General features: G+C 45.7%; 1 protein-coding gene across 4 annotated transcripts in view; it reads left to right on the plus strand.

Moving 5' to 3' along the window:
* TNRC6C (trinucleotide repeat containing adaptor 6C) overlaps positions 1-20040 on the plus strand; it is a 129942-nt gene that overhangs the window by 82165 nt on the left and 27737 nt on the right. For all 4 annotated transcript variants that reach the window (XM_081220369.1, XM_081220371.1, XM_081220370.1 and 1 more), the window contains exons 5-9: positions 1141-3744; positions 11535-11750; positions 13738-13904; positions 16624-16704; positions 18054-18111. In XM_081220369.1, coding sequence (XP_081076495.1) covers positions 1141-3744; positions 11535-11750; positions 13738-13904; positions 16624-16704; positions 18054-18111 — 3126 coding nt within the window. The remainder of the gene's footprint in view (positions 1-1140; positions 3745-11534; positions 11751-13737; positions 13905-16623; positions 16705-18053; positions 18112-20040) is intronic.

Below are 20040 nucleotides of genomic sequence, written 5' to 3' on the forward strand. Positions count from 1 at the left end.
CTTGATAACATGAGAGATCACTTCTCTCTCTCTCCCTCCATCCCGCACCCCCAAAATATCGGTTCTGTTATATGATTCTGTGGGGCATTTACAATTCTTTTCTACCAAATGAGCTGTGTAACTTCTATCTAATACTGTGACTCATCAGAAGTCTTGAAAAGAACTGCAAATTGCACTCAGCATCCATGTGAGCTTCAGTGTTGTAGCCAGCGTTTCCCAGAAGCTGAGTATTCACAGGTGTTGCACAGTCGCATAGATTCCAAACTGCTTCCAGTTAAGCCACTTTCTTTTTTTTTTTTTTTTTTTTTTTTTTGCGGTACGCGGGCCTCTCACTGTTGTGGCCTCTCCCGTTGCGGAGCACAGGCTCCGGACACGCAAGCTCAGCGGCCATGGCTCACGGGCCCAGCCGCTCTGCGGCATGTGGGATCTTCCCGGACCGGGGCACGAACCCGTGTCCCCTGCATCGGCAGGTGAACTGTCAACCACTGCGCCACCAGGGAAGCCCAAGCCACTTTCTTTACTATAAATGCTTTCAGAGATGCTCCTGTGCTAATGTGCATTGTGAATCTTCTCAATAGTATGGTGTAGTGGTAAGAATTAAAGTAATTTTAGAAGCATTCTTTTGTGTTTTTTTTTTTTTTTTTTTTTTGCGGTAGGCGGGCCTCTCACTGTTGTGGCCTCTCCCCTTGCAGAGCACAGGCTCCGGATGCGCAGGCTCAGCAGCCATGGCTCACGGGCCCAGCCGCTCTGCGGCATGTGGGATCTTCCCGGACCGGGGCACGAACCCGTGTCCCCTGCATCGGCAGGTGAACTGTCAACCACTGCGCCACCAGGGAAGCCCAAGCCACTTTCTTTACTATAAATGCTTTCAGAGATGCTCCTGTGCTAATGTGCATTGTGAATCTTCTCAATAGTATGGTGTAGTGGTAAGAATTAAAGTAATTTTAGAAGCATTCACTCTTTTTTGAATGGGAGCTACTTAGAAGACAAATAACTTTTTTCTTGAAGTCATTTTTAAGTATTTGTCATTCAGAATTGAAAACTCGAAATAAAGAGCTTCCCCCAGAGACTAGTTTTAACAGTTGATTCACTGATAAGTGAGAGGAAAATCTAACTTTGAACTTGTTTCATCTTTTTCAGAAATCAGCCATAGCGGGCTGGCAGAGCATTATGAAAGTTCCCACTGGGGACAGCAGCCCACTTACAGAAGCGAAGCCAACGGCAGCTGGGATAAAGTGATAATAGACAGAACCGATAAGGAGGCGTGGCCTTCCATCACGGGAACAGAGGCTGAATCTGCCTCAGAATGTACGACAGACACTGACTGTACCTCCAGCTGTGGCTCAGAGAACAGTAGCATGGCTACAGGGAGTGCCCAGGGCAGCTTCACTGGACATGCCAAGAAGACGAACGGCAATAATGGCACCAACGGCGCACTCGTCCAAAGCCCTTCTAATCAGAGTGCCCTTGGGGCGGGGGGAGCAAACGGTAATGGAAACGCAGCCAGAGTGTGGGGCGTAGCTGCGGGCTCCAGCTCCGGCCTGGCTCACTGCTCCCTCAGTGGTGGGGATGGAAAGATGGACAACATGATCGGAGATGGGAGAAGTCAGAATTGCTGGGGTGCTTCCAACTCCAATGCTGGCATTAATCTTAACCTTAACCCCAATGCCAACCCAGCTGCCTGGCCTGTACTTGGACATGAAGGAACTGTAACGACAGGCAACCCTTCCAGTATTTGCAGTCCAGTCAGTGCCATAGGTCAAAACATGGGCAACCAGAATGGGAACCCAGCGGGCACTTTAGGTGCTTGGGGAAACTTGCTGCCGCAAGAGAGCACAGAACCACAAACGTCCACTTCTCAGAATGTGTCTTTCAGCGTACAACCTCAGAACCTTAACACTGATGGACCAAATAACACTAACCCCCTGAACTCTTCACCAAACCCTATCAATGCAGTGCAGACAAATGGACTGCCAAACTGGGGCATGGCTGTTGGTATGGGGGCCATCATCCCGCCCCACCTGCAAGGCCTTCCTGGTGCTAACGGATCATCAGTTTCTCAAGTCAGTGGGGGTGGCAGCGAAGGAATCAGCAGTTCTGTGTGGGGACTGTCCCCAGGTAACCCTGCCACAGGAAATAGCAATTCTGGGTTCAATCAGGGGAATGGCGACACTGTGAACTCAGCATCAAGTGCTAAGCAGAATGGCTCCAGCAGTGCTATGCACAAGGAGGGAAACGGAGGGAACGCGTGGGATTCGGGACCTCCTGCCGGTCCTGGCATCCTCGCCTGGGGGCGGGGCAGTGGCAACCATGGCGTCGGTAACCTCCATTCGGGAGCTTGGGGCCACCCCAGCCGAAGCCCCTCTAACGGGGTGAATGGGGACTGGGGAAAGCCCCCAAACCAGCATTCCAGTAGCGACATCAATGGGAAAGGATCAACAGGGTGGGAGGGTCCCAGTGTCGGCAGCCAGAATCCTGGCACGCAGCCTGGCAGCGAACACACGAACTCTTGGGCCAAAGCTGCATCTTCTGGAACGACAGCAAGTGAAGGAGGCAGCGACGGTTCTGGCAGCCACAACGAAGGAAGCGCTGGGAGGGAAGGAACAGAAGGCCGAAGGCGAGACAAAGGGATTCTAGACCAAGGGCACATCCAATTGCCAAGGAACGATCTTGACCCAAGAGTTCTGTCTAATACTGGTTGGGGACAGACTCCAGTAAAGCAAAACACTGCCTGGGAATTTGAAGAATCCCCAAGGTCTGAGAGAAAGAATGACAATGGGACAGAGGCCTGGGGTTGTGCAGCTACTCAGCCTTCAAACTCAGGGGGGAAGAACGATGGGTCCATCATGAACAGTACAAATACCTCTTCAGTATCGGGGTGGGTCAGCTCACCACCTGCTGCTGCGCCAGCAAACACAGGTTGGGGAGACAGCAGCAGCAAAGCGCCAAATGGCCCCGGGGTTTGGGGGGACACGATAAGCTCTACTGCTGTTAACAATGCTGCTGCGGCCAAGAGTGGCCACGCTTGGAGTGGGACCATAAATCAGGAGGACAAGTCGCCCACCTGGGGTGAGCCTCAAAAACCCAGATCTCAGAACTGGGGAGATGGACACAAATCGAATCCAGCCTGGAGCACAGGAGGGGGAGATTGGGCAGACTCGTCTTCTGTCCTTGGACACTTGGGGGATGGGAAAAAAAATGGCTCTGGATGGGATGCTGACAGTAATCGATCAGGGTCTGGTTGGAATGAGGCTCCAAGGTCTGGGACCAGTGGCTGGGGCAATGGCACAAATGCAAAGGTGAATCCAGGGACAAGCTGGGGAGAGTCTTTAAAGCCCGGCCCCCAACAGAACTGGGCGAGCAAACCCCAAGACAGCAGCGCGAGTAACTGGGGAGGAGCCACTTCCGTTAAACAGACAGGAACAGGGTGGATTGGGGGGCCGGTCCCTGTCAAACAGAAGGACAGCAGTGAGGCCACGGGCTGGGAGGAACCTTCCCCGCCATCTATTCGACGCAAAATGGAAATTGATGACGGTACCTCAGCTTGGGGCGACCCGAGCAACTACAACAATAAAACTGTAAACATGTGGGACAGAAACAACCCGGGCATCCAGAGCAGTGCCTCGGTCAGCACCACCACCAGCACCAGCACCACCACCGCGAGCACCAACGCAAACGTGGCCGAGGCACCCCCGACGCACCAGGCCAGCGCCCAGCTGAACCGATCGCCACTGCTCGGTCCAGGTACGTGAGGGGGCTGTGTGTTCCTTTAGAGGCAAAGGAAAAAGGTTTATTCTCATTACATTTGCACACATACTCGACTAGTGTTTTTGTAGCAAATAACATTAAACTGATTCTAGTGCCCCTCACCTTACAATATTGTACTGAATGTTACCCAAAGAGAAGAAAGTTAAGTAGCATTCTCTGATAGCTTTTGATTCAAGAAAAAAACATTAAGCACCTTCAAAAGAAAGGAGAGGAAAGAAGAAATACATCCTCTTCGGAAAGATTGGGGACCATTATGTTAGTTTGTGTTTACTTATTACAAAGTCTTTTTAGTTTTTTGTTGGTTTTTTTTTTTGGCCTTGCTGCACGGCATGCGGGATATTAGTTCTCCGACCAGGGATCAAACCCGTGCGCCCTGCAGTGGAAGCTCAGAGTGTTAACCGTTGGACCGCCAGGGAGGTCCCAAGTCTTCACTTCCTTATGAGATAGACCACTGGTTCTCAACACCAGAGGGCTTTCGTTAGAATTACCCGGGAGCCTGGGGACTGGGGGATACCAATCTCAGAGATTGCTAGTGTCATTGGTCTGGAGGTTCAAACCCATTCTGGAGCTGGGACACAGTACAGTAATAATCTAGAGAAATACCCCATGCCTGCCTTCTGATCAGAGACGGTAAGCTGCCCTTCCCAGTCCTTCTCAGACTCAGGAGCTCTCACTGGCGGCGTAGGGTGTAAAGTGGTGTCAGCTGGCTTGGAGCAGAGCCTCCTCCTCAGCTCTGCCCGGAGGCCTGGGGTACGTCTGAGCCCGACCTGCAAGCGTAGCCCTTACTTATGTTTCTGAGGAAGTGAAAGCAGATCCTGAAATACAGCCCGATTATCTTGTGCTGAGAGAGAGGAATATTCTGGGGCACTTAAAAATCAGTTTGCAGACACAGACTATTAATTACTAAAACATTTGGTGGATAACTTGTCTTCACAGTAAACTCTGAATCTAGCAATGAGATTAAGGGAGAATCTCCAGAGACGGTTCCTTTCACCCCCGAACTTTGTCAGGTTTCATCAAGACGTACAGAGAATTTGAGAGGGATTGGGAGGTGGTGAGGTGAGGGGTTAGAGAGATAACTACCCAGTTAATTTAGAGTCAAATATGAAGGCCATTATAGGCTTGATCTGAGTGCAACCAGTGACATGGTGGGGTCATGACCTCTTGCCTAGGGCTGTGTCCTCCCACGGTGGCTGGAAGTGAAACATTGTGCCATGTTTCAATCAGAAAACCAGAAGAATACTGCTAATGTCGCTCTTATTCCAGAACATTTTTTTAATCCGTATTCTACCTACCTATCTACCTAGTCTCCTCAGCTCCTCGGAAATGTGTCTCATTAACCTTTGCCAGGCATTCAGCTGTGCCGGTGGTAATCCCTGTAGTTGTCTCGTGAGGTTGGAGGAGGCCCCAGCCAGATTTTTTTTTTTTTTTTGCAGTACGCGGGCCTCTCACTGTTGTGGCCTCTTCCGTTGCGGAGCACAGGCTCAGTGGCCACGGCTCACAGGCCCAGCCGCTCTGTGGCATATGGGATCTTCCCGGACCGGGGCACGAACCCGCATCCCCTGCATTGGCAGGCGGACTCTCAACCACTGCGCCACCAGGGAAGCCCTGCATTGGATTCTTATTCTAATGGTATTATATTTGCTTTATCGTTTAGTTTTCTGGCACAAACATAACCAAAGGCAGAGATTGTGTGAGTTAATCATGGAAGAAGCATATCACCCATTCAATGAACTAAAACTTGGAAGAAACTGGATTTGGGAATCCTCTCCCTAGGTAGATAAAACACATGTGCTGTTTCTCTAAGTCTCCTTAGAGCAGAAGCTGGAGGACATTGTCCTGCCTGCAAGCTGCCCTGTCCTAGAAGCTCAGTTGCTCTTTTATCATCCTTTGGTATAAAAATGATACTCAAAAGTAGAGTCACCTGCAGATGGAGTGAATCAGCAAGATGCTGTTAGAGCGTCACTATTTTCACACCATAACCTCAGAAATCGATCTCACCGACCCCTCCAGCCAGAGGAATTCTATTTTAAGCACCACGCAGTAGTTACTGAAAGAGGAATGAGCTGTGAGCAATCAAGCCTTTGTGTGGGTATGAGATTTTTCTTGGGTTTCAGTTTGGTTAGGCTGTTTATACTTTCCTGTGTGTTGAGGGACTTGGTAAGTCGGGCTGGACGTGAAGGAGGACCAGGGAATCGGAAGTCCTGCTCAGGAAGTAGGAGGAGGGCTTCCCTGGTGGCGCAGTGGTTAAGAATCCGCCTGCCAATGCAGGGGACACGGGTTCGAGCCCTGGTCCGGGAAGATCCCACATGCCACGGAGCAACTAAGCCCGTGCACCACAACTACTGAGCCTGAGCTCTAGAGCCCGTGAGCCACAACTACTGAGCCCTCACACCACAACTACTGAAGCCCATGCGCCTAGAGGCCGTGCTCCGCAACAAGAGAAGCCACCGCAATGAGAAGCCTGCGCACCACAACGAAGAGGAGCCCCTGCTCGCCGCAACTAGAGAAAGCCCGCGCGCAGCAATGAAGACCCAATGCAGCCAAAAAAAAAAAAAAGAAGTAGGAGGAGATGCCTGTCAGTGTAGGTCCTGGGGATACACACGAAGGTTTTCACTTTCGGTACTTTCAGTTCAAAATGAATAGAAAAATGAGACAAAGATGCCATTTGCCCCCCTACACAGCATATCAATAAGAAAGAGTTAGCCCATTTAAAATCGGTATTAATGCACTAAAATAAAAACCTTTTTTTCTGTTTCTGATACCTACCCTCTGTGATGACCCCGTAACACGGGCAAAGGCAGCTCTTCCTAAGAGGCTGTTGTGCAACTTGAGACCACGTGGTCAGCTTTAAAAAGGACCCTTATCTGTAACCCTCAAATAGACTCCCCTGTTTTTGGAACAGAGGTGTCAAATAAATGCCCGAGAAACAGGGCGTTCTAAAAAGTATGGGATGCTTTGCATCTGACTGAGCAAACTCTTCCACATAAAGCTTCACTCTAAGTACCTATCTCGATTTCAAAGATGCAAAATTAATTGTTGCTGCAGTAAATATGAAAAATTGTTGCTGCTCTGCCCCTCCATAAGCCAGTAGCCATCCAAGCATTGTAATAAATTTACATCAGGCTTAAGTGCCATCATTATGAACAAACTCCCATCTCGGTAATACTTAAGTTAGTACCTAAAAATACCAAGCACATAGCAGGCGCTCAAATGCCTAATCAATTAAATTTTCAGTCCTTTATTTTTCCTTCACTTAATTGTAATTGGTCACTTTTTAACTGAACCTTTCTTCCCCAAAAGGAGTGCCTGTCACACTTGTAAAACTCTCTCAGTAGCATCCATGGAACAAGCTAGCATTGATTTCTTACTTCACAGAAGAACGAATGAATGCCACCTCCCAACTTAACTGCCTGTAGTGCTTAGGATGAGAATCTTTGAGTCGGGTGAAGATCCTCTTTTTCCAGGTTCTGTTTCCTGGCCTCTTATCTGCTCTGTGCTCATTTTCATGCCAGTCTTCTGGGCCTGCAGCACTTGAGCACCCTGGTTTTCTCCGTTCTGATAGATAAAGAATGTACAGTAAGTCCCCTACGTACCAACCTTCAAGTTGCGAACTTCCAAAGATGTGAATGTGCGTTCACATGTCCAATCACATTAGTTAGTTCACATTGAAACGGAACAGGACCCTAGGGTCCTTGCCCCCTCCCACCATGTCCTCAGCCTGCCTTTTGTCTGTGGAAAAACTTCAGCCGAAGAATAAGTTTAATCAGAGAAGTGAGAAAATGCGGAAACAAAGGAAAACAGTCAGAGGAGACCAAATAATAATAGTTTAGTCAGTAAACATAGTCAAGGACCTTTAGTTCCTCCTCAATGGCTGTAGATAGTATTCTGAGCTGTGTCCTGTGAGCTGTCTTATAGATACTGAAACCCACACCAGGTGGCAGAAGTTACCTACATGATGAGCAGGCTGTAGCATGACAAGCTGCCAAATTCCAAGAATTGGCCTCAAGGAAATGGAAACGAACAGACCCTGGAACTGAAGATTAACTACCTAAAACAATCCAGATGACTCTAGTCAGACCACTGATGACCAATTTCAAGATGCCTGTCAGAGCTGACTGTATTGTTTCTACATGTAGTCCCCTCCCTCTGTCTATAAAAGCTCTTGCCCCCTGATTGTCGGGGGAGGGGTAGTCGGCCTTTGGACAGTCGTCCGCCCTCCCCACCCTCCCTGCTTGTTGCCAGCATCCAAACTAAAGCAAACTTTGATTTGCACCAACCTGGCCTCTTTATTGGCTTTTGAGCAGCGAGCAGCCGGACCTGGGTTCGGTAACAACATGTCTGGCGTACGTTGTCACGTGCATGCATCCTCTACAAGTGGTTGTGGTTTTGTGTACTGTACTGTACAGTGCTGTATAGAGTACAGTAGTACAGTATCTTTATTTCAAGCCCAGGATGAGTGAGTGAAATTGCAGCTGGCCCTTTGTCTCCTGTTGCTGACAATCCTTCAGCTCTACCATCTCCCACCTCCTCTCCCTCCTCCAGTCAGTAACTCTTCTTGCCTGTTCACTCGATGCCAGCCCCTTGTACTGTATGCCAGCTGTTGTACTGTACTACTGTACTTTTCAAGGTACTGTACTGTAAGATTAAAAATGTTTTCTTTTTCTGTTTGTTTTTTATGTATTATTTGTGTGAAAAGTATTATAAACCTATTACAGTACAGTACTATATAGCCGATTGTGTTAGTTGGGTACCTAGGCTAACTTTTTTTTTTTTTTTTTTTTTAATTAATTAATTTATTTATTTTTGCTGTGTTGGGTCTTCGTTTCTGTGCGAGGGCCTTCTCCAGCTGGGGCAAGCGGGGGCCACTCTTCATCGCGGTGCGCGGGCCTCTCACCATCGCGGCCTCTCCTATTGCGGAGCACAGGCTCCAGACGCGCAGGCTCAGTAGTTGTGGCTCACGGGCCTAGTCGCTCCGCGGCATGTGGGATCCTCCCAGAGCAGGGCTCGAACCTGTGTCCCCTGCATTGGCAGGCAGACTCCCAACCACTGCACCACCAGGGAAGCCCCTAGGCTAACTTTTTAACTTACGAACAAATTGGACTTACAAACGCACTCTCGGAATGTAACTCGTTCGTATGTAGGGGACTTACTGTATATTTAAAACGGACTGAAAACTACATATTCTGGTGGCATCTCGTTGCTGTTGTTATTTTATTCCCAGCACTGTGTTTGTTCAGTTGAAGAAGGGAGATAATTGGGACTTCCCTGGTTAAGACTGCGCTTCCACTGCATGGGGCATGGGTTCGATCCCTGGTCAGGGAACTAAGATCCCGCATGCGGTGTGGCCCAAAAAAAAAGGGAGGTTGGGGGGGGTAATGACTCCCGTATCCCATGGACCATTTTTTAAAACTTTAATATCAATGTTTTAATGCAAGATAGAAATTTGTTCAGCCTCATTAAGCCCAACTTAAAAAGAACTTCTGTAAAATTATTAACAACAGGGATACCAAATTCACTTGAGCAATAAACATTAAAAGTGGAGATCGTATTTATTTTAGTAGTGTGTATTTAAAATTATTTCCTAGCTACCGAAAATATTTGCTTCGCATCAAAACGTTCTGGTGTTCCTGGGTTTTTAGCATCTCTTCCAGAGGCTCTCGGTTGTCAGGTGATGCACGCATTCTGATGTGTATGTTAGTTTGGCCTTATAGGTAAATTATTTTCTTGCCAGAGATCAACTTAAACTGGAAATACTGTTTTCCTGATTTTCTGAGTGAGCAATTCTTCTTCCACTTCTTTCTAAGGTTTTAGAGCCTGCTGCTTGCAGGTCATCTGCCTTCCATATAAAAATACTCTGTGGGGCTTCCCTGGTGGCGCAGTGCTTGAGAGTCCGCCTGCCGACGCAGGGGACACGGGTTCGTGCCCCGGTCCGGGAGGATCCCACATGCCGCGGAGCGGCTGGGCCCGTGAGCCATGGCCGCTGAGCCTGCACGTCCGGAGCCTGTGCTCCGCAGCGGGAGAGGCCACAACAGTGAGAGGCCCGCGTACCACACACACACACACACAAAAAAAACTCTGTAGACATTCCTGCTGCTTTCTCAGGAATTAAAACCTCTTTAACTATAATTACCAGGGTTTTAACACTTATTCTTAGTTTTGACTTAATTAAATAATTTGTAGTACTGTCTTTCAAAGAGATGGCAGTATAAGGGTGACAGATTTTAGGTGAATTTGTTATTTAATTACCAACAGTAAATCAGTATTTTTATGGCTGATTGGCCTTTAGCAACACCTGTATTATTTCATCTTCCCAAAACTTCCATAATTTTTGTCATCTGTGTTAATTTTCCTAATTTAATTTTGTCCCTTCGATTTGTAAAACTCCTTCTCCCAAAATGCATTATTGTTTTATGTGTAATTATAGGTAATATTCCAGTCAGCAATTGCCGACAACAGGAATTAGGGCCAACTTCCCTGATATTGGTAATAGTTTATTTACATAATATATTGCTCAGCATAGAGCTTGTAATTTTAAATGATTCATAAGTTGCATGTACTTTTATTGTGAATCAATATTATTGCATTTTATTAGAGTAAAGCATCATGGGAGCTGATCGCATGCTGTTTTTAGTCAGAAAATTAATAAATTTCATAATGGAGATGGTACTATCCATATTTTAACCAAATAACTTAAAATTTGTGGTTGGCTACTTGTATTTTATGCTTTCTGTTCTTCAGTTAGTATTTAAAACATTCACAGTTCTGTCTCCGAGAAACTGTATCTGTATGAAAACTACAAGTGATATGAGCTGTCAGTGTGACTATCAGTAGTGTCAAGTGAGCTTATGGGCAAAAGCAAAAAGATCAGAATTTGGGTTGATTCGGAAAAAATGAAGTTTGCATATGTAACGTAAAATGTTTTTCTTACTAAAGTATAAAGAAGGTGGGGAGATCCTTACTGTTGCCTGGTCTCGTGACCTCTTCTGTGCCTGTAGATAGTGATGCCATAACCTTCTGGATTCATTAGGGACCCTTATCTAGTTTCATTGCATCCCAGTCCCAGATCAGGATGCTATGGCAGCAGGACTGGGTGGAGGAATGAAAGAAGAATTCTGAAAAATTCTTGCAAAAAATACTTGCAATCAGTGTGTTTGTTGGAACCACCCTTATCCATAATTCCTCCACTCTGTTCCCATCTTTAAAGACGAATGCCTCAGCTCTTTCTCAGCCCACTGCTGGTACCTGAGAATTGTCTGTGTTCTCTATTATTACTTTATTTGTACATGTCTAATCTGCCATCTTCTCATTTCTTTGCCCAGATATATGTCTTTGATGGTTGGTCAAAAGATAAGCAAAAATAATTTTCAGTGTCTATTTGCCACTTGTAAATTTTTTTATAAGAGATTAATGTAACATGAAATTTCTTTTAGGTTGTTACGTATAATACCAGAGGTAAAAGAGCTACTTCTTAAACTTTAGTTTTTTAACTATTCTTTTAAACTCTATCATGTTGCAAATACTGTGAATTGAATAGTTTTTAATATAATGGACTTTTAAGTGGGTAGGGGTCAGGAGTGAGAAAAATGCAACTTTAAAAAAAACTGAACAAATCTGATTAGATTCAATATTGTCTCCTTTTCACTTTCTACTAAAAGCCATCCTAAAGATAGATTATCTCAAAATTATTTTGAGCTTGAAATTACCATTTTTACTTTCTCTGTTTCATTTTTATTGTTTTCTCTCTCCCCTGGTGCCCTTTTCAGTTTCGTCAGGCTGGGGAGAAATGCCTAATGTTCATTCAAAGGCTGAAAACTCTTGGGGAGAGCCATCCTCCCCTTCTACCCTGGTTGATAATGGCACAGCAGCATGGGGCAAGCCGCCCAGCAGCGGCAGCGGATGGGGGGACCAGCCCACCGAGCCGGCGGTGACGTTTGGAAGAGCCGGCGCCCCCGCTGCCGCCCCAGCCCTGTGCAAACCAGGTGAGCTGTGCTTTCTGCCCTGGGTCGGCCGGTTCGAGATGGACCCGGGTAGTCTGTTTAGAGGGATGCTTCTCATTGAATTTTAAGAATTAGTGTTTTAGGACGCTTTCCTCATTTTTAAGTCTAACGTTAAACTAAAACTATAAAGAAATATTTGCCCTGTCTGATACAAGAACACAAGGGAGCTTTTAACAGAAGTCCATGTTCTCTTTTTTACAAAAAAATAAATACAAGGATCAGAGCAATAAAGCATAGCTGCTTGATGGTTAGTAGCCTCCACACTTCTTCAGCAGTGTTCTCCTACCTGCCATTCAAACTATTTAAACTTGCTATTTCACTGAGCAAGGTGGATAAGGCAGGCCATTTTTCTTTCTTTTTTTTTTTTTTTTTTTTTTGTTACGTGGGCCTCTCACTGTTGTGGCCTCTCCCCTTGCGGAGCACAGGCTCCGGACGCACAGGCTCAGCGGCCATGGCTCACGGGCCCAGCCGCTCCGCGGCACGTGGGATCCTCCCGGACCGGGGCACGAACCCGCGTCCCCTGCATCGGCAGGCGGACTCTCAACCACTGCGCCACCAGGGAAGCCCCATTTTTCTTTTTGAGATTAGGTTTTGAAACATACATTACTTAACAGCAGTCTGACACTTGGTTTGCAACTTAACAGCAGTCTGACACTTGCTTTGCTTTCAAGTAAACAAAATTCTGCTTTAGATTCTCCAGGTTTATGCTTCTTCTCTCTTTTTTTCTTTTCTTAAAGAGAAAAACCATGCTCTGTTTTCCTCCCATTATCTGAAAGTATAATAAGTATATGTATAAAATGTACATCCTTACAAATGTCCAGATCATGTTTACCAAGTGGAATCCTGTAACGTGTGGCTGTTTTGCAATGTGATACTTATGACAAGAGTGTGAATATGTTTGCTGATTTAAGTCTGATATTAAAATTAATTGTTCACATGGCTGCAGAAGCTCGGGTTTTTTTTTTTTGTTTTTTTTTTGGGGACATCATTAAATGTCTCAGATCTTAAAATGAAACTTCATTGTTTTAGTATTTTGTTACTTTGTTAACACTGGATAGTATGCTCTGTATACCAACCATTCTGCTGGATTATTTATTTCATTTATATTACTTCTTGTTATACATCTAAAGGATGGGGAGCTCCTGGGTATTTAGATTCAGGCACTGAGGTAGTATATTTGTTTTTATAATTTGTCCTTGGAGGCCTAATTATATGCCTGTCCACCTTGTACGCCTCATGTCTTCATCTTCTTACAGACTCTAGCTAACAGTACTGTCACCTGATCTTTGTCCTTCAGATTCCCCAGGAAGTGAAAATTTGGGGTAACTTTTATACCAAGAATTGCTTTGTATTTTAAGAAAGGAGAAAAATAATATCCTGAAATCGAAACTCAGTATTCAACTTGTAGCTCCGTCTGCCTATATAGCCTCAGCTGTCTCCATCCTGTCATTCTGGGAGCATCTCCTGGGAGCTTGTCAAAAGCACAGACTGTTGGGCCCAACCACAGACCTGCTGCATTTCTCCTGATCCCCTGGTGACTCGGGTATGGTCACGTTGGGGGAGCACTGGTCCACATGACATACCACATGACAGGGAGGATAGGGACGTTTTTCAGGACTCTGCATTTTCCAGCCATTCCATGTCACGCAGAGACTGCCACCTTCGGTAGCGCCCAGGATTTATTGTTAGAATGTCCATGCTTCGAAATGACTTCTAGTTGGTTAAAGGAGTTTGGAACAGCACAGGCTACAAATAGCTGAAGTTTGAAGAAAAAAATAGGTACATATATACATGTGTATTACATTTCTAGTAGGGAAAATTAAATTCTTAGGTCTAAGGGAAACAAAGTAGTAAGAGGTAGGTTATTTACACCCCTTTTGTCCTGCCTCCCCCTAAATGATGTTATAGGGCACCATTGTCTGCTTTGGGAACGGTGAATCTGATACGTTCGTGTTCCCTCTCTTTCTAGCTTCAAAATCTATGCAAGAAGGCTGGGGCAGCGGCGGGGACGATGCGAACCTCGGTGCCGGTCAGTGGGAAGACGAGGACGGGGGCATGTGGAACAATGCCGCTTCCCAAGAAAGCACCTCCTCCTGCAGTTCCTGGGGGAACGCCCCCAAAAAAGGACTCCAAAAGGTGCGTGCGACACTAAAGGAAATAAACTCTAAATATCAGTGGTGGTACTTAAAAACATTCAGTTTCAAGGTGGTATCTCCAGGTAACAGTGACAGAGAGATCTGAGGTTCTCAAAGTGCTCTCAGGACCCTGGTGGTCCTGAGGCCCTCTCAGGGGGTCTCTGCCGAGCATAGAATGGGGTTTTCTAGAGACTGCATGCCATTGCTGTCACAGCAGAGCGAAGGCAGGGACAGATGGGTGAATCCAGCCGCTTCTGTGAAGCCAGACAGTAGAGAGAGATTCAGTCAGGTACGACAATGCCCCTCTTCTCACTAAAAATTTTTGTTTTAGAAAATATAATTATTTTCCATTAAACAACATTGTTATATTAACATATAATGGCTTTGTTATGGTTATCTTTAAACAAATTAATACAGTTTTTAAATTTTCTCAGTTTTAATTTCTAATACAGTAAATAGCAATAAATACAACCCATATAAACAAAACTTCTTTAGGATCCTCGGTTTTTAAGAGAGGTAATGGGGTCCTGGGAGCAGGAGGTGTGAGCACTCCCCAGGGACTCAGTTCTCTGCACCCAGATGCACAGCCTCCGGAAGAAATCAAGTGAGGTCCACAGCACAGATGCGCACCAAGACAGCTTCCAAGTAGATCACAAATTCAAATATGAAAGAGAAAAATGTAAGAGAATTTTAAAAACTATCTTGGCGAGGAAGAGGCCTTTCTAACTATGACCAAAATCTAAAAGCCATGGAATAAAAGGCTTATAAACTTCAATAAACATAAAAACTATACCTGATAGAAAATTTCATCATCAAAGTCAAAAGACAAATAACAAACTGGAAAAAAATATTTGTAAGTCATAGAGAAGACTGACCTTCCTGATAAATAGAGAAAGATCCTAGAAACTGTTTTTTTTTTTTTAAAAACCCCACTGGTAATCCAGTAGACAAATAGCGAAGAATGTAAGCAGGCGATCCATGGAAAAGGAGCACAAGTCACTGTTAAACGTCTGAAAGGATATTCAACCTGACTTGCAGAAAGAGAATTCAATTTAAAACAACATGAAGAAATGCCATTTTTCATCTCTCAGCCCAGCAGAAATCCAAATCATGCTGTCTTCGCAAAGCTGTAGGAAAACCAGCACTCTCGTACGTTGCTGGTGGAAATGTAAACTAGTGTAACCCAAATGGAGGGCAGCGTAGCGTCATCTGTCAAAATTACAGATGGGCCAGCACCTTGACACGGCCCTTCTACTTGTCAAGGGACAGCGAAAAAATACTAACTTAAATGCACACTGACGGGGTAACTAGTTCAATTATGCTACATCCGTATTATGAAAAACTGAAGTTTTTTTTAAAGAAACTAAACATTGATATGAAAAGATCAACGAAATATATTGCAAAGTGAAAGGCAAGATACAGAGAATCTGTATAGCACAATCCTGCTTTTGGGGGGCAGGGGAAGAGAAGAGAAAATGGGTGTGTGAGTGTGAGGCACACACGTACTCGTAATGGCCTCTGTTGAATTTAAAATTCTCTGGAAGGTTGAGTAAGGAGAGAAGAACTCAGCGGACAGGCCATGGGGTGGGAAGAAGATGCTTCCATTTGCCCCTTTCTTCTGCTTTTGAATCATGTGAATGTATTATATGTTCAAAAATTTTTCAATTGGAAAACCATTCAATTAGCAGTAAGCAGAACCCAGAAACTAAAACCACGGCTTTTTGCTCATAAAGAGTAGAAATGATTACAGACTTCAAATTAAGTCTTTTCACAATCAGGCTGGCAAATAATCCTGTTAATGATGGGACCAGAAACACCAAATTGATCAGTTAAAATATTGTATATTCTTGGCAAACCTGGCTCTGGCTGCAGAGTAATGATTAAAATCACCTCTAGAGAAGCTGCTTCCTTGAGAAAAGTGAGCCTGTTAGTTTACAGTCACCCCACATGCTCCGTCCTGTGACTGTGGCAGGCTCAGTTTTGAAAGCACTGTGAAGAATGCTTTATGTATGGTAGTAACGCATTGTTAGAGCCCCCTCGTTGCAGAAGAGCAGGAGATTCTTGAGGGGTCCCATCCTGACGCTCAGCCCTTCCGCGGTGCCCTGCTGCCCCCTCTCCGTCCCGCTGCCCTTTCCTTTCCACTGGACTCCCTCCTTTTGTCTTCATCCTCTCCCTCACCGCCATTTCCCTACTTATTTTTTTTCTCCACCCTACAGGCCATAAGCGATGAATAATTAACAAAATTAATAGGTTTTTTTGGTCCCTTTCATCTTGTCTTTTCTGTTGGAATGAACACCCTATATTTTGTCGTCTTTTAGAATAAAGCTTATAAAAGGGGAAAAGCCATGTAATTTTTAGTAAACTTTATATGGTTATTATAGGGTCGTGTCCAAGGGAGCACTTATTATGATTATTTGATAATGGAAGCAGTACATATTTGTGATGAACTAAATTCATTCTCTGGAGAAAAGAAATAATTACCTTGCTTTTTTAAGTCCATAACTTGCACACATATGCCAACCTCAGAAGCACCCTGAAGCATTTCATAGCACGAGCCGCCAAATACCGTCGGGGCGATGTGGAGCTCAGCATTGCTCAGCAGTAACAGAAAGAGACACTGTGACATGTAAATCAACATGAATTTTAGGCATCTCCCATTTCTGGAAGAAGTGCATTAAAGCGTGACTCATGGACTTTCTCCTTCCCACGCTTGATTCTAGGGCATGAAAACATCTGGCAAGCAGGACGAGGCCTGGATCATGACCCGGCTGATCAAACAACTCACAGACATGGGCTTCCCGGTGACTGGCGTCTTACTTTACTCCTCCCGCCATGTGTCCTGCCCTGCATGGCCCTGTTGTGTCCTGCCCACCTTTGTCATGTGTAACACGGAAGGAAGACTTGGGGGATGAGATTGTTGGCAAAACCTAACTCGTAAATTCCCCTTTTCACCTGGGCGCTTCTGCTTAGGGATCATTGCTTTGAACTACAGCAAAGATCCACATCATTTCTATCAAGAAAGGTGTGAGAACCTTTTCTTAGAATAAAAAATGATGTGTGATTTTTAATTTTCATTGGTTTATACGGTTTTATATTTTCTTTTCATTTATAATTAAAAGTGAGTTTTCATTCGTTTATGCCATACATTGACCAAGATCTCAAGAGAAAACTTGGTATAAAGTACTAAAGCCTCGTGTCCAGATAAAGAATCCTAACCAGACCTATTTGCCTCCTGAGTTTCAGATCGTGTGTAGAGAGAGTTGGAAATCTTAGGGTCTTCTTCTGAAAATGCCTCCCGGTCTCTTCAGTCCCTAAGAGCCAGTGGCAGGAGTTCAGACCATGAGCAGTGCCTCCTGTATCTTCCACGTAGCCCCTTCAATATCTGTCACGTAGCCCCTTCAATATCTGTCACGTAGCCCCTTCAATATCTGCCACATAGCCCCTTCAAATGTCTTCTTTCCAAATCTTTATTCAAATGAGTGTTTACCTTTTGATTGCTGCAGATGTCCCTAAAGGATGGGTGTAGAGTGGCCCCAGACTGGAGCAGGGGACCACATACTTCACGTGGGGTGCAGGCCCCTGACCCTGTGCGGGCGCGGCCGGGGGCCCAGCCTCCCCACGGGTGAGGTGATAGGCCCACACCGGCCCTGCAGTGCTTCAACACCATGCCCAGCTTGGTTTTGGCCTCCACCGAGACTAGTCTGTTTCAGTCAGAGAGATAATTATCAAAATGAACCTATGTGTTTTGTGTTATGTTGTTTTTACATTTTTTGGTGAAAAGTAGTTTACAGCAGAGCCTAGAATCTGACTCTTGCCGTGACTTCCTGCAGCTGCCCTGGGAGAGGTTTCACCCTGCTGAACCACAGAGTCAGAAATAAGACTCTCCCGGCACTGGACATTTGGGGTTTAAAGTGTTAAATATAAGTTCTTCCCTCTAAAAATCAATTCAGTACATTTTCTTATTACAAGTATTTTTTATTTAGAAGACATTTCTCTCTAACCACAAGGGAGAAAAGTATTTCTAGTTCCAGAACCTAACAATATTAGGTTAATATCAGTCACTTCCCTGAGTTAATAGTGATAGAGCTCTTTACAAGCTTTTCCTTTTGTTAACACGCAGTCCTGGTGAAAACTCTGTTTCCCTCCACAGAGAGAGCCAGCTGAAGAGGCCTTGAAGAGTAATAATATGAATCTTGACCAGGCCATGAGTAAGTAAGATGACATACCTAAAGCACACTTTTTTTTAAAGGTACCAGTTTGTGAGTTTTGATGTTCAGAGTCGTGGGTTGATGGATGAATTCGTGCTGGGGAGACAAGACCACCCGCAGGACGTGCACCTGCCACGGGGCCAGTCCCTCAGGACTGGTGGGTGCTGGGAACAAATGGCCAAACACCACATTGAACCGCGTTTGCATTTTCTGTTTTTTGGTTTTGTTTTTTGTTTTTTTCCATTTTTGCAACAAATAGATGAATTTTTTCTATCTCCATCTATTTTGAGTGGGGAGATAGTGACCCTCTTGGAGAAAGGCACTGGGACCACGTGCCCACTTCATTGGGTGCTGAGTGAGCTGTTCTTGTGCTGCGCCCGGCAGGGCTTGCTCGGGGCCCCACAGGAGCATCACCTGCTGGCTGAGGGACGAGAGTTACTGTCAAGGAACAAGCAACCCTAGTTCTGGAATTGCTTTAAAAATAATATCAATTATGTTAAATGTTTACATGTAAAATACAGCTGCTTCTCATCATTCGTGGTACTTATGTCCTATAAAGTCCCTGCAGACACTGAATCAGGAAGTACTAAACCCTTGCTCCTCGGGAACATACAGGGTTGAGGTCGTCTGATCCTCTGGCCACAGCATTTTTGTCAACCAGTCCACACGTAACCTTGTTTTATGTGTGTTTCTGTTTAAAGACACCGTATTTAATATGTATTTCTCACAGATAATTATGTGCCATATTTCTTTATAATAAAGCATTAGCTACGAAGGGTTGAACATCCTCCTGACCCTGGATAATGTGACCATAGATTTTGTTCCCTTTTCGACTCACACCAATGCCGTGAGCTATGCTTTTTTTTAAATGTCATCATCTTGTGAATCCACAAATTTAGCCTCTTTCCATCTTTGCTGAAGCTTCATCTCACGCTGTAGACATTACTTGAGCTCCCCAACACAGCCTTATACACGGTGGGGACATTCTGTCCCTGTTCCGGCTGCACTGCCCTGTTCATCAGCTGAACTCGGCCGCCTCGGCAGCGCTGCTGCAGCAGCTGCTAAATGAAGCAGGCACCACGCAGCCTTCTTGCGCTTAGGACACTAGACAGCACATTGGCTTGGGGAACATGGGGACCACTGGGATGACCAACGAAAAGCACAGAGATAGCCCTAAATACACCACAAAAGGACACCTGTCACTTTGTGAGAGTCTGATCTGAGAATGTGTGTGTCGGGGGCTCAAATTCTTCACCGCCCCGCGCGTCCACAAGTGACCAAAAAGCGCCATAATATTGATTTGGGGGCTACAAGTATCTTTTGGCAAGTAGGTGAATGCACAAGCTCGGAATTCACAAATAATGAGGATCAACTTTATAATCACATGCAAATGCCAAATGGGTGGTATAAGCTGCCAGGACAGAGGGAATCGGTGTGAGCTGGAGGGAGTTAGTCCCGCCTCCCTAGAGCCATGAGGCGATGCAGAGTCAGAGGGAGTGGAACAGACACCAGTCTCTGAATCGGAAGAGCACAAGGACAGACTCTGTCTGCTTTGCGTTGTATTGTATCCCCGACATTCGGACAGGGCCTTACAGCCAGTAGGGACTCAGCAGGTGGAAATCGATGGCCATGAGGCGGGGCAGCCAGGGAAGGGCCCTCTTTGGAAAAAGAGGTGACAAGTCCCAGGGGAGAGGAAGGGCCCAGCCCCACAGTGGCAGAGGTGGCCGGCGTGGCTGCGAGGGACAAGGAGCAGGGGCCAGACCACAGACTCCCGGGCCCGGCCAGAGCCAAACTGAGGCCCCTGTCTTCTGGGGGTGAGTGTCTTAACTCCTTCCCTGAGGGGTAGGCTGGTGCCCGTCTGTGCTCGGAACTCGCAGCCGACCCCCAAGGCGTCTCGTTTCAAGTGCTGCTTCTATCTGCTGTGCCCCA

This window comes from Mesoplodon bidens (genome assembly GCF_964165515.1).
Source record: "Mesoplodon bidens genome assembly, chromosome: 19".
NCBI classification, from domain to species: Eukaryota; Metazoa; Chordata; class Mammalia; order Artiodactyla; family Ziphiidae; genus Mesoplodon; species Mesoplodon bidens.